We start from the raw sequence: 14,773 nt of genomic DNA, 5'->3' as shown, positions 1-14,773 counted from the left end.
TCAGAATTAAAAATAAGAAAAGAAAATATCAGATAACCTTGTAAAAACATCAAAATGCATAATAAATCAGTAAATCGTCATTTACTAATTTGTTATTGATCTTAGTTTCTTAGCTTTATATAATGGTTGGGAATAAGATAATAGTCTAGAAATATGTATTAATGCTTCTTTTATCATTTTACAAAATATCTTTGCATATTTCCCCTCGACATTTCCGACATATGTCCTATATTTTGGTAAGCGACATTTCCGTCGACATCGACATTTTAAACCTTGGTCTTGAATGTGTTGGATAGAATTTTTGAAAGGCTATATATATATATATTCAAATATTGTTATTGGGCCATGTGCCTATTTTAGTTTTTTATAGGTCTTTTTTTTATTACCACCTTACTAGGGGCACTTCTATATATATATATTTTTTTTCATATTCCACATGTAGACAAAAGGGTGTTGGGGGGGGGGATCCAATTATGAGCACCACCATCTGATTTTATCTCCACCCCTCTTCCTTCTTTCTTTTATTTTTTTTGGTCTCTTTTCTATTATCTTCTTTTAACACCAGATTTTTATTATTTTATTAATTGTTACTGAATTATTCAACAACATAAAGATTACTAAACACTCTAAAGCACATGAAATTGCCCCAAAAATAAGTAGATATCCTTAAGAGCATTCTAAAAAGAGATTTTTTTGATCCATTAAAGGTTGGCATGCATTTGTGGAAAGAAAACAACTTTAAGAACTTGTATTTACCAAAATAAGTCGTAAAAATAATAAAATTCTAATTTAAAAACTCAAAAGAGACATTATCCAATGCTGATCTTGGAAATCCAGGTCTTAACAGAGGTGGAGTGGATATAGACCTAACCCACATTTTCATGCTTGTCAGCCTGTCATTAAACCATTGCAGTATTGCACCAATAAATTGCCTCTCTAATTTAGAAACTCAAATAACCCTAAAATAAAGTACCCCATCACAGACTCAAGTTTCTTGTAAATTTTCCATAACAGAATCTGTTACGACAATCAGATTACTAACAAACTGGTACAGGAAGAAGAATGTGCTCCGCTGAGAGCTCCTCATTAGATTGCCTTTAAAGTTTCCTTACAAGGGTGTTCTACACTCCCTGTGCAGGTTAACCTGTAACTAACTCTGTGCTGATGTGGACTTCTTGGAGTACACAAATCTGATAGGCGGTTTGTACCCCGCTCCAAGGGTGTTCTATGTATGTGTGCATGTCTTGTACCCTCTACAGATTCCTAACTAACAGAAGAGAAAAATCAAATATCAATTTAACATTGGCAAAAAGTTTATATCATTAGTATGTACCTATACCGGACAAACTCAGATAATGCAGCTGCTGCAGATTCTCTTTGATATGTTTGGTGTCCATTCAAAGCTTTACAAAGATTTATGCATATTGCTGGAACCTGGATTTTAAAGTCATGAGAAAATGTATCTGATGTATTACTACTAAGCTGCCATCACATTTCTTCTCTCACATAATGTTTTAGGGAAAGGAATTCAAGCATAATGACATTTCAACTTAAAAGTGCAAAGACAAGAAAGCCCATCATTTCTCAAAAATAAAAAAAAAGAAAAGAAAGCCATCATATTTTCTAAGAAACAAACAAAATGTGGGGTGAAAATTAAAGATTGACTTTTTAACTGCTATTACTTGAGTTCAGAAGTTTTCATATAAGAGAAGATTTGCGACTTCCTGCTAATTGTGCTGTGACAGATGATGACCCAAAATGGCCTTCTAGGGTTTAGTGGAACGCCTCGCGTCACGCCTCCGTGTTTTAACATTGATTGAGAGAGAGGCTACAAGAGGCGAAGTGGCAAGTAGGAAATAGGGAGCTAATGGAAATGACTTTGAGGCTCAAGAAGTGAAATAAGTGATGTTCTCCATGGATAGTGGATAGATAGATCAAAATCTCCAGGACTGGATGGCTTTCCAATGACATTTTAGCAAGATTGTTGGGACATCTTAGAGGTTTTGAGGAATTCTTTGAGAGAGGCAAAATAAATTCGGGTGCTAATGCTACTTATTGAATTAATTCCAAAAATCAAGGATGCAAACCACCCAAAAGATTTTAGACCTATTAGCTTGGTGGGCAGCATGTATAAAATCATAGCAAAGGTGCTGGCCTTGAGGACAAAAAGGTCCAATCCTTCTTAATTTCCCCACGTGAAGGAGCTTTTGTTCTTGGGAGACAAATCATTGATCAAACATTGATTGATAATGAGTAATGTGGACTATAGGAAGAGAAAAGGGGAGAAAGGTCTGATTTGCAAACTGGATTTAGAAAAGGCATATGATATAGAAGATTGGGACTTTATTTTGGAAGTTTTGAGGAGAAGGGGTTTTGGCAAGAGGTGGTGCAAGTGAGACTAAGGACTTTATTGTAGTGGGTGTTTCTAGGAAGCTAGAAAAAATTATGAGGGACTTCTTATAGGAACTTGGTGAGACTAAGGACCATTTGTTAAGGTCGGAGGTGGTATCTAAGAGCAAGGAACAAGGGGGCTTAGATATGAAGAGGAATTTAGATTTTTTGGAGAAATGGATTTGAAGGTGGCCCATTGAGAAGGATGGTTGTGGCATAAAATGATAGCGAGTATACATGGTGAGGCAACTAATAGTTGGGATGCTGGTCTTGACCCTAGGGCTTATCGTTCATCCCCTTGGAAATCCATACATGTAAACTATTCCTTCCCTTTGTCCTTTCCTTAGGTATTATGCTTGTTCTGGTAACGAAGTACTTTTTTGGGAAGATGCAGGGGATGTTTCTCTCATGGAGAGGGCTAGGGAGGCTGAAATGGGGGCAATGGATGAACTTCTATCCCTGTTTAACACAACTTTTTTGGATCCCTCTTGTGAGGATAGTAGGATTTGGTTGGCCTCCCTTCTGATCTTTTTTTTTGTTCTTCTCTGTTCAATGCCCTTCTCCTTTCTTCAAATTTGGTAGTGTCTTTTCCATCTAAAGAAGTTTAGTATAGGCTAGTGCCTCTAAAAATTGGATTTTTGTTGGGAAGTGGTCCACAAGAGGATCAATACCTGTGATGTGTTTCAAAGAAGAAGGCCAAATTGGTCCTCTCCCTTCATATCTGTATCTTTTGCTTTAGTCTTGTACTGAGACTGCTGAACACATACTAATCTCCTATCCTTTTGTCTCATATATTTGGTAGTGGTTCTCTTCTCTTTTCGGTTGAAAATGGACCCCCTCCTACTATGGAAGCCCTTTTTTAAGCAAGTTATTTTAGGCAACCAAAGAAAAGGGGTAGAGTTACGTGGAGAGCATAGTTTTCAAGGCGCCAAGGCAAAGCTAGGCAACAGGGGGGGCACCTTGTTGCCTAGTCGCCTAGGCGATGGATTTTTTAAAGTAAAAATCACATATCCTAGGGTAGTTCCCTAGGTTCGATAACCAACTTTCTTTAATAACTATCCATAATTTTCATAAGAAAATTATAAACTTCATCTGTAAGTCTAGAAAATCAACATATTTATGAGAAGAAAAAGAAGAAAGGAAAGAAAATTCAAAAAATATAGGGGCTGAGCCTCTATTTTTGTTATAGGAACAGAAGAAAAGAAAAGGTGAAAGAGATGTGGAAGAAGAAATGTGTTGATTAGACAAAATTTTAAGTTCTTCCCTTACTTATTGGTTTGGATTTTGAAGTCATTGAGGGTTCAGTACAGCAGTTAGCAATGTTTGTGTTGATTAAACCCTAACAAATAAGAAAATAATAAAAAGAAATTAGTTTCTAAACACAAAAAATGAATATGTTTCCTAGGCGACTGGGCGAGGCGAGCCTCCAAGGGCACCTTGTTGCCTAGGCGTCGCCTTGACAACTATGGTGGAGAGCCACAAGAATAGCAATTTCATGGGCAAGGAAGAAAGAAACAATATGAGCTTTCAAGGGAGTGGAAAATAAAAGGAGGAATTGATTGCTTGCATCACTATCAAGGTGGTACATTGGGTAGGTAAAAACACTAGAGTTGTTTAAGGAGTTCTCAGTGGATGATATAATCAGGGGCTGGAATGTAGTAGCCAACTCTTAAAGATCCAAAGCTTTTTTTTTTTTTTTTGTAATAAATGAATGCCGATTTTATTAAGAAGAGAATATGTAATACCTACAAGATCCAAAGCTTCAATTCAAGAAATTTGAGCACCACCTACACAACAAAGGATAGAACTCAATTTTGATGGGTTCACTTAGTAGTCCATGGCCTTTGGGTGTAGGGGGAGTTCTAAGAGACAGGGAAGGTAAAATCTTGGCTATTTACTCAGAACCTACAGGGTTGGGTGACTTGTTAAGAGCTAAGTTGTTAACTCTATGATAGGGATTGAGATTGGTTAAACAAATGGGACTACATCAGATTGAAGCAGCAGGGGACTCTAGGATAGTAATAGATTGGATGCAAGATGGAAATCTGGAAATCTGGACTCATAGGCAAGTCATGAGAGAAATATGGAATCTTACATGTGAAAATGATGTAACATTCAGATGGGTTAAAAGATCAGCCAATGGCTTGGCTGATGGATTAGCGAAACAAGGACCAACAAGGGGTGAACTTTTTGGCAGTTTTGTGATAGAGGATTGCTTCGTGGGGCAGCACTTCTCTTTTGGAGTGTCTGATGTGTGATTATCTACTGATATAATGAATAAAGTTATTATTTCCAATAAAAAAGATACTAGAAATATGTAGACATTTTAAACCATAGCTCTGGGCCTCATCCTATGATTCATCATTTCTCATAAAATCAATATAGCATGTATAAATTAGCACAATTGTGCATCTATCCAGTCCTTACTTTCTTTTTTCAGTGGCCAAAAAGCCAAAAGAAAAAAGATACATATCAATATGACCAATACATGATCAATATTTTAATCATTGCTTGCCACCATCATCTCAAAATCCTCAACTTCATTACATTCACTTTATTTATTTAGGATCAATTATGAGAAGGTAATGAAGAGAAAGTTAGAAAAGATATTTCCAAGAGGCTGCTATTTTACTACTATCCCCTATCATATAGGTTCATTTATTCGTGAGCTGTCCCCTCTATCTATAGCTTCAAGTAAGATAAAACCTAGGTCATTCTTGGACAGAATGAGTTCCAATGATCCATAAGGGCACAGCCTTGTTGTCTCATCAAGGTCTTGTGGGAAATGGTGATTCAGGAATCAGGAAGTGTAGAGCTTTTATATCTCCTCCAAATGCTTAGACTTCATTCATTTCTGGCTTCAAGATGTTCATCACTTATAGGGATCCTTGGTTGGATAAGAGATAAATCATCATTTTGTATTTCATTTCCAAGGGCTTGGATAATCAGTGATTTGGACTCTAAAACATTCCTCTATGATCACTGCTTTGCGGTTAACCTTTTCCACAATCAGAACTGTGACATCTTCAAGCAACAAAAATAATGGTAGCCACACTTTGTAAGCTTTCTAAAACCTACATCAATGGATCTATTAGATTGAACCCCATATCTAAACATGGATCAGATCACATACTGTCCCAAAAGTTGAAGCCTGGGCCAGGCAATAATAGAATGTTGAATTTTATTAGGAAGGTGTGTTCCACCACCTATTATATCATGTAAATATTCACAAGAGGGCATGAACATTTTTTGTTCACATGCTAATAGATCATAAGGATTTTCAAAGAATACATGCTTCCTCATGCATGATTCGGAATTAATGAATTAGACAAACATGGTTTAATGATTGATATAAGGCATGTGCCCTATATGCAAGTTTATAACTAGGATCTTCAGCATATTGCACATGTTATGTAAAGGCCATTTCTCAATGTTGATCCCAGCTATCTAGGATCTTGGGACAGTAGTCCGGGTACAATTCTTACATATTGCATATATTATGTAAAGTCATTAAATTCTTAGATTTGCACCTTCTCAAAAATAAAGAGTTCCAAGAATAATTTACATTGACATAGTAGGACAAGTTGTTTTCTGTCCCTTTGGAATACTAGGGAGGAAAGAAACTCCTGCATTTCCAGGATCACTATCTTTCTCTGGCTCTGGGTTCCTTCTCTGTTTTCTCTTCTTAATAACATGCATTAACATGAATGAGGAAAGAATATGAAATGATTATAATTAACATATCTTATTACCTCTTTAGGTCTTTTTATAGATATGCAGCCAGCCAAATCCCCAATAAGAGTGACCCACTTCTCATTTTCATTTTGTTCTCCATCTCTGGCTAATATCTACACATAATACCTTGACAATCATTTGTCATACACATTGCATCAGAACAATTACTAATTGCAGGTCTATGTCTAATGGTACCTTTCCCATTTCAAGATCCCCAACACATTCACAGAATGCCTGGAAAGCTGCCAAAAGAGTCCTGTAAAACAATACATGAGAACAAAGTGCATTCGCTGGAGGGAGAGAAATAAATGCAGGATACGTACCGCAAGCTTTCCTGCTGATCAGATCCTGCTAGACCATGGCAACTTCCCAAATGAAGTGTAAGCGTAGAAAGAACAGCAGCATAACTTTGCTCAACAGATTTTTTCCCAACCTTTCCACCACCCCTGCAATACAGATAAAATACTGCAAGATTGTGATGGCCCATAAAGGAAACAAATGAGGTACCAAGAATTGGTTTAAAGAACAGAAACCTGAACAAGGCAGTTAGAGCAAGAAGAGCTGCTTGGAGAATGTTGTCCTCAATTTGAGTGTCAAACAAATTACAACTGCCTCCTTTCTCTGAATCAGCTTTTGGGATTGGTGTGTGGTTAAGAATAGATACCACATGCTCAAGGAAAAGAACTGAGAGTACTGTATGCTGGGAAAATACCTAGAACAAGAAAATGATGATGAAGAAATAAGTGAAAACAGGCCATACAAGCATGCAGATAATCTTTAAAAGCCATTTGAAATAAGCAAGGATTAAAGTTTCAGCATTTGGGGTTAGTATTGGTAAGTCGCTTCTAAGAATGGATATGCAACAACTACACTCAAGGTCTGAGATTTCATTTTCACTGAAAAACCCACCATGTAGAAAAGGGAATTTTTGAGAATCTTGCTTAGAAAAGTAAAAAAAATGAGAAGTTGAAGTTTAGGAAGAAAATGGGATTTAGCAGTTGAAATCCATGGGATATTAATTACAGGACTTAAAAGTCTACACCACAAAACTAAGTATGACAGATAAGAGCTGTATAGATGTTCCATCATTCTTCTTCATGCCTCCACCAGGTTAATGTCTCCTTTCCATCCTTTCCTTGAACAACTTTTCAATACTTGGCCTTTAAGAATTCTCTCTTTTTCACAACATATATCTTTTGGGAAATAGTTTTCTTGAGTTGATATCAAACAACCATGTTAACCCCCAGTTTCTTTCTACTTTATATTATTATTGTACTCTACAATTCATATTTCTGACTCGACAAAATTCTGTTCAGTCACTGACAAGAAAAAGGAATAAATGAAACAACCATTATAAATATAAATAAGTCATATATATATTTCCCCATACAACAGGGTAAGAATATGTGCTTTTCATCTTCACACCATGTACCTACTCGTAATTCAAATGTTTCTTATTTTGAGTTTAATAGACTGTGAAAACCTTCCTATTCACCATCAGCCATATAAATGTTCATACTCTTGAAGCAACTGGATTAACTCAAATTCTAGCCACCCCAGATATCTGATCCACCAACCGATGGTCCTCCTTTAGATCCTCTAAATCTTCTTTATCTTGAAAGGCACAAAAGTTATCCAGGGCTCCCAAGAGCACCAAACATTCCCCAATCTCTTTTTGTAGCAATTGTCCACTCAAAGTGGGGTTTCAACAGCACCTTTTCCCGCTCATTTTCATAGCACTTGTTCATTTTTTTTTGAAATGGTAAAAGAAAAGATTCATTAAAAGAAAAAAGATGATTACAATCACTCTGGTGTTGAGGGATCGCCGGGGCATAGGCAAATAGAACACAAAAAATTCCAAAATTACAATTTTGTAGTTCAAAACATTCCAAAAGTCAGCCCCTAGCTCTGATCGGCAAACATGATCCAACTCAGGTAAGATGAACACCCAATCTGCAACAGATGTTCTGATGGTTGCCACAGTCTTCTCAACCTTCCATCGTCCCCACCTTCTATCCTACTTTTGAGAGGACACAAGGGTTCCAAATCGTCACTATTGAATTTTTGCAAAAGAGATGAACCCATGCAACTGAAAGTGGAATGCCACTTTGAGAATGATAATCAATTTATCTTCATGGCATTTTGTTAAACACTTTTTTCTTTCTATCACAGGAGTGGTGTTGTGATTTCACTCTATATGATTACTATTAGTATTACTATTACTATTAGTATTACTATTATTATGAGGGCCTACTAAAGCCAATCCATTTTTCATCTAAAATCAGTCAAATATTTATCAAGGAACCTGTTTTGGTTCATGAGATCATATGCATGTTAGATAGCTAACTGAATAACTACTCTAAGACAGTGAATAAAGTGAAAACTTCAAGTTCTGACACCTAAATATAAGGTCACAAATGACCAGATGGATCTGCAACTCGAACCAATTGGATTGATTTGCAATAACTGGCTATTTAACTTAATATGGGATTATAAACAGATGCACAAGGGTGTTCTGAAGTACATTATGAAGTATTAAGACAGTTAAAACCATCTCATGACTATATAATTGCACATTTAAGACAAAACATAGCAAACAACTGTTTATCAAATAAGAAGGATCAAGAGACTTGAATAGGTTTCCCTTTTTGTTTCCCCCATTAGTCTTTTAGCCATCTTCTCTTCTATATAATTCATTTGCTTTCCAAGTTGCTTTGTCTCTTTTTATTACTATATTGTTTGATTAGATTGAGAATCCTCTTTTCCAGTTTGTCCTTTCTCTCTCTGTCTCTCTCTCTTTTTTGAATTATAGTAGATTAATGACTTGGTGAATCACATTCACCTTATATGTTCTTTCAAGAATAGGTCCAAAAATGTCCAACGATTTTAGTGAGATATCAGAAAGTTTTGGCAACATCATAAAATGTTAAGTCTTATATGTTTAATTTATCAATGAACTTTGAGATATCCCCAATAATTCAGAAATATATTGGAGATAAAAGGAAAAAAAGAGTTTTGAAATATTTCATATTGCCCCCTAGTGAAATGGGGAGATTTCAGGAAAATTCTGCCAAATCTTACTGATATTGTAAAACATGCTTTGAAATACTAAAAACTTTTATACAAAACTTTCAAGCATACATCAACTACAATCAATCCATTAAGAATCAAATGGGACTCACATAGAAGGCATCCTGCATTGGCCAGCCACCACGTAACCTGGATATATCCTTTCTCAATATATCCCTTCCTGCAACAGCTAATACTTCATTGAACACAACTTGTGAACTGGTGTTCTCAGCTAGACAGGATATCTTGTATATATAGTTAAGGACAGAAAGAATAAATAGTGTGGCAGTTGGATTTGTACATGGTACTGAACTCAGATAGATCAAATTTCTTGTAAAGTAAGATCAACAGAAAAACAAAAACAATCAGGAAAAGGATACAGCACCAAGAATTTCATGGCGCAAATGTTTCTCAGGTACAAGCAATGTTGCAGAGAGCAAAGCATGTGTTGTCCTGTAGATATCAAAATGGACATTAGATTTTATTTTCTGTTCTTTTCTTTTTACAGATACTTCATGCAACTAAATAAAAGGCCTGTTCATAAATAAGAACCTTGAAACATCCATTTCGTTCAACTCAATTCCCCTTCTTGTAACAAACTCAACCACAGCTTGAATGGCCCCTTCTGCTGATTGTCTGACCTTATCGCATATAGCAGCAGTACAACCATGTAAGGTGCCTACAAGCTATTCAAAAAATGTTAATAAAATGAATATTCTAACTCAAAATAATGAATTCACATATATCCATGAAAAGTAAAACAAGAAAAAAATCCATTACCTCATCTTTAGTTAGCAAATTGCAGACAGAGGATAATACCCTATTAAAAACCTCTGACTGGTCAATAGAAGTATCCTGAAGATAGAATATGGAAAAAAAAGTCCAGGTTAGAGATGGCAGACAGATCCAAACATTATAAGCAAGAATTGAAGAACAATGTGAAAGCAAGGAAATGGCCAAAGTCAGTAGAAGATATGCTTACACTTCTCAAAATGGCAATGACATCCTCAAGGGAGGACAAAGCACCATAAGACAATTCTGCATTGAAACTAATGTTGGATTCTGCTGGTCTTGGGAGTGAAAGAGATATGCTGAATAGTATATCAAGAATCTACAAGAATACGAGACAACCACTTTATTATATCATAACTAGGAAAATATGAGGCAAAATACAAAGAAATTTATTTGATAGAACAATTAATATTGGTTTGAAGTATAACTAAATGCATAATGGACACTGTTTCATAATTACTCACCTGGGCTGAAACTTTTCTGACTTCGGCACTAGTATCAGCACAACGTGGAAGATAAACTATGACTCTTTCTCCCAGACATAAGGAGGCCCGACTTGGCAATACAAATGCTGCTGGTAAATTAACAAAGAAATAGTACATGTAAGATAAGGGCCCTATTGCTATAGAATGTGGCCTAGAATGAAAATGACAATGTCAAAGATGGAGAAAAATGGATAGAAAGCTATGTTGCAAGGAACATTGTTACATGGCAGGTTTGAAAAATTTCCATGAAGCATGCGGTCAATTTGCTTGGTGTGCACACAACTCCCATGGCAACCAAGGGTACAATATCCACTGGAACAAAGTGCTCGGAACTTCAGAAGCATCTCATGAACTGCTATGCAACCTCTCTTTCTTTGATGTTCCATGGAAGAGGAGATATACAGATCAATTTGTCTAAGAATATGTAATAACTGCTCTGCTCGACTTCTACCATCTTCCCCACTAATAAGGCAAATCATTATTTTGGCAAAGACACATGTGAAGCCAGAATGTTGTTAGTATAAATGGTAAACAGGTGGTATATCCATTAGCACCATAATATTAAATAGAACTGAGTGTCCACTACTAATCAGTACACTGGATATAAAGCACGTATGTTTGTGACAGAAAAAAAAAGGTGAAAAAGGGAACTGATGTTCCAATGTAACTAGCATGCATCATACAATGTAAAAGGTATGCAAATATGCATGTAAAGTGAATATAGAAAGAAAATAAGCTCTGATGTCAATCTAGATGCATATACTCCAGTATCAAGTTATCAATGGCAAACAAAAATTACAATAATGCCATAATTAGCAAAAGCCTAGCATCTCCATGAGCACAAATAAAATCTAATAATGCCCCTGATTGGTTTCATTGAGAGAAGCTCCCTTCTCTTCTCTATGTGGTTGTCTCCTATCCTATTACCAAGTTATTGCTTGGCTTTCTTTGTGGTTTTCTCAACATTGTATATTGAGCAAAACACCATGGACATTCATGTGTATGTCTGTTAAATATATACTGTTAAAATACAGTGTCTTTGTAGGGTATTTTGGTCTTTTTCATTTCCTTTTTAAGTTCTGTTTTGTCTCTGTTCATTTATTAGAGTAACAGGGGGGTATCACTGTAATTTCCTTTTTTGTTTGAATATAACATATTGGGCGGCAGCTGTGTCTCTCTCGACAGAGACTGGTTTTCCCTATTCTGTCGTCTCCCTCTTCTCTTCTTCTTCTCCATCACTTCTCCATCCAGACTTATACTAGAACGTTTTCCTTTATTTATTTAACTAAACAGGCCTGATAACATATACAATTCACTCAACAAATTAAACAAGACTCCAAATATTCAGACAATCATTACTTATTTAGAAATTGAAACCATACCTATTCAGACATCTGGACCATTTCTAGAGAAATCATGTGATACATTTAATATAACATTCATTCCAAATAAGTCTATGAAATGTGATTTTATAATAAGAAATAATACCTTGTAAGAAGAATCGCACATAAGAGAGTTATGAGATTGTTTATAAGGGGATCAACAATATCTGAGGGATCACTTGGCAAAGCAAAGAAACCTAAAGTGGCCTGTCAATGACATCACACATTATTTGGAAGATTAAGAAACAAATCAGTAAAATAGATAACTTCCTGAGGCATAAAATAACTAAACAAATCAATACCTTCATGACATGATTTCTTGTCTCAATCGTTAACTTTGGCTCCACAGAAACCAAAGTGGTACAGGCACTTAAAGCAAGGCTCTGTTCAAGCATTAAGAAACCAAATAAAACTTTTAAGAAAGTTTTCTGAATTGTCTATTCTATATATTCTTTGATCATCAATTATTGAAAAATAAAAAGGAAAATGATAAGATCAAAATAATTTTTACGGAATAAAAAAAATTATTCCAAACACTTTGTGGCATGTCAGGTTAGCACCATTGTTTAGAAGAAGATACTTTTATGGATTCCTTAAAACCATAACCAAAATGACATGCATGTTTCTAGTCTGTAAACACCTCCAAAGCATATGAAAAGAAGATACAGTCAACTTGAGGTTTAACCAAACCACCAAAATGATAAGATCTTGAGCTAAAAGACAGATAGCCTCCACCATGAATGGTGACAAGGATTTCTTAATATATTATTAGAAAGGAAAAGGTGACCCAGAATAAAGCTTGTATGATTTGTAATTGGGGTTGTAGGCATAAAATGTATAGTAGAGGCTTCGGGAAGAGGGTGGAAACAAAAAAACAGAAAAAGAGTCCAGCAGGGACATAGAAAAAGGAACCTACCAAGCCCGCCCAAGTTTATACCAAAACATCCCTGTCAATACCAAAAAAGAAAGCAGCCTCACACCCTGAAACCTAAATCACAAAACCCTTTCAAGTATTTCTATCCCTTCATTAACCACCTGATCTATTGATAAAAGACATCCACTTGGTGTACTTCATTAATCTGGACCTCTCGCTCCATCTGTACCCTTTTCTACCTATACCACTTTGCAACCTTCCTCACTGAAAACATCTGTTAATGGCAAGAATTCAGGGCATTTTTGTCTATGTAATCAAGTAATCACAATCTGGGGTATTTTTGCTATTTTATGCAACTTGTTTGACAACATATATGAACCAATGACATTATGCCTGCACCCCAAGAATCTTTCTCCTCCAAACTCTTCTTTTCACTTCTCTTCGCTCCTCTTCTCCCATAGACCAACTTAGCATTTACATGTTGGTATCAGAGCAAGACATGATCTACATGCCCTGACACATTTTCGAAGAACTGCTAATGTCATGGGCTGTGCAAATGATGTCATCATCTATACACTCATTTGCCACAAGAATTTGGTCCACTATTTGTCTCCTTCAACAAAAGCTCCTTGATTTTGAGAGGTTACAAAGGACAAGACAGTTTTTTGTCTACTTGCCAAGACTTTGGCTATCACTTTACAGAGGCTACCCACAAGGCTTATGCTTCTTTGAGATCTTTTTCCCATGTTGTTTCATTATGTCTCCTATGAATCTCAATTATACGATCTTTCAAGTAGCTAAGCATCATAGAACTCATATTTTCCAAGGAAGAAAAGGACTTATGTTTTATTGATCAATTAAGGAAAGGAGTTTTATTGAGGAGTTTTGGTTTTGGAGACAGGTGGTGTAAGTGGATTTGGGGCTGTGTTAGGACTTGTCATTATTCTATCCTGGTGAACGGGAGTGTGGTTGACTTCTTTCCTACGTTGAGAGGTCTAAGACAAGGAGATCCTCTTTCCCCTTTTCTTTTCACCCTGATTGTTGATGTGCTTGGTAGATTGATACATAGAGCAGACTCGAGGAATTTGATAAGAGGGTGGAGAGTAGGAAGGGAGGAGGTTCCCTTAACACTTCTACAGTTTGCAGATGATACTATCCTGTTCTGTGAAGGAGGGAACTTCAATTGGATCCAGAATCTAAAGTTGACAATACAACTCTTTGAGCAGATATCTAACCTCAAGGTGAACTTTGATAAGAATAGTGTGGTGGGAGTGAATGTGAATGAAAGGGACCTAAGGGAATTTGCAAGTGAGCTAGGCTGTGCAATTTCGGACTGGCCCCTGACATACTTGGGCCTCCCTTTAGGAGATAATCCTAAGAGTGTTAGCTTTTGGACTCCGGTAGTGGAGAGGTTTGAGAAGAGGCTGACAGCCTGGAAGAGAAATTATCTTTCTTTAGGTGGGAGAGTCACTCTCATTAGGTTTACCCTAGCTAACCTTCCTGTCTACTATTTGTCAGTATTTAAGATCCCCTCAAAGGTTTCCAATCTTTTGGAAAAATTAATAAGGAACATTTTGTGGGAGCCTGGAGAGGAGAAGAGAGATCATAGGGTGAGTTGGGAGGTGGTCACTAAGTGAAAAAACTAGGAGGTCTTGGGATTGGTAATTTCAAGAAAAGGAATATGGCTCTGCTGGGGAAATGGTTGTGGAGGTTTTCATTAGAAAGGGATATATTGTGGACTAAGATTGTGGCTAGCATACATGGGCAGGAAGACAATGGTTGGGATCTTGGAATCTTGGCAAGGGCCTCAACTGCTTCTCCTTGGAAATCCATTCACAATCTGCTTCCAGTTTTCTCCCCTTGGATCAGGTATGGTCTAAACTCTGGTAACCGAATAAAATTCTAGGAACAACTTTGGGTTAGGGATTCTCCTCTGAAGGACCTGTTTCCTTCCTTGTATGCTCTATCAGACTTGAAAAATGAATCCATATCTTCTTTCTTGGTCCCTTCAGCCTCCACTTCTGGCTTCGGGTGGAACCTAGGCC

At 36.5% G+C, this 14,773-nt stretch overlaps 1 protein-coding gene across 5 annotated transcripts in view; it reads right to left on the bottom strand.

Annotated features, from left to right (window-relative positions):
- Window positions 1–14,773, bottom strand: part of LOC104604583 (ARM repeat superfamily protein) — a 123,423-nt gene that overhangs the window by 26,809 nt on the left and 81,841 nt on the right. For all 5 annotated transcript variants that reach the window (XR_016077378.1, XR_736427.3, XR_016077379.1 and 2 more), the window contains exons 29-42: window positions 12,157–12,237; window positions 11,961–12,061; window positions 10,696–10,934; window positions 10,452–10,561; window positions 10,178–10,306; window positions 9,976–10,050; window positions 9,748–9,881; window positions 9,576–9,648; window positions 9,309–9,440; window positions 6,660–6,838; window positions 6,450–6,572; window positions 6,322–6,382; window positions 6,144–6,239; window positions 1,334–1,434 (exon numbers count right to left, since the gene is read on the bottom strand). Coding sequence is in view for 1 of the 5 variants with exons in the window: in XM_010268994.2 (XP_010267296.1) it covers window positions 1,334–1,434; window positions 6,144–6,239; window positions 6,322–6,382; window positions 6,450–6,572; window positions 6,660–6,838; window positions 9,309–9,440; window positions 9,576–9,648; window positions 9,748–9,881; window positions 9,976–10,050; window positions 10,178–10,306; window positions 10,452–10,561; window positions 10,696–10,934; window positions 11,961–12,061; window positions 12,157–12,237 (1,634 nt within the window). In the remaining 4 variants the exon portion in view is untranslated. The remainder of the gene's footprint in view (window positions 1–1,333; window positions 1,435–6,143; window positions 6,240–6,321; window positions 6,383–6,449; window positions 6,573–6,659; window positions 6,839–9,308; window positions 9,441–9,575; window positions 9,649–9,747; window positions 9,882–9,975; window positions 10,051–10,177; window positions 10,307–10,451; window positions 10,562–10,695; window positions 10,935–11,960; window positions 12,062–12,156; window positions 12,238–14,773) is intronic.

The sequence above is a fragment of the Nelumbo nucifera genome, chromosome 6 (assembly GCF_055504915.1).
Source record: "Nelumbo nucifera cultivar China Antique chromosome 6, China Antique-T2T, whole genome shotgun sequence".
NCBI classification, from domain to species: domain Eukaryota; kingdom Viridiplantae; phylum Streptophyta; class Magnoliopsida; order Proteales; family Nelumbonaceae; genus Nelumbo; species Nelumbo nucifera.
Note: the sequence above shows the minus strand (reverse complement) of the source record. Positions and strands in the feature narration are given on the sequence as shown.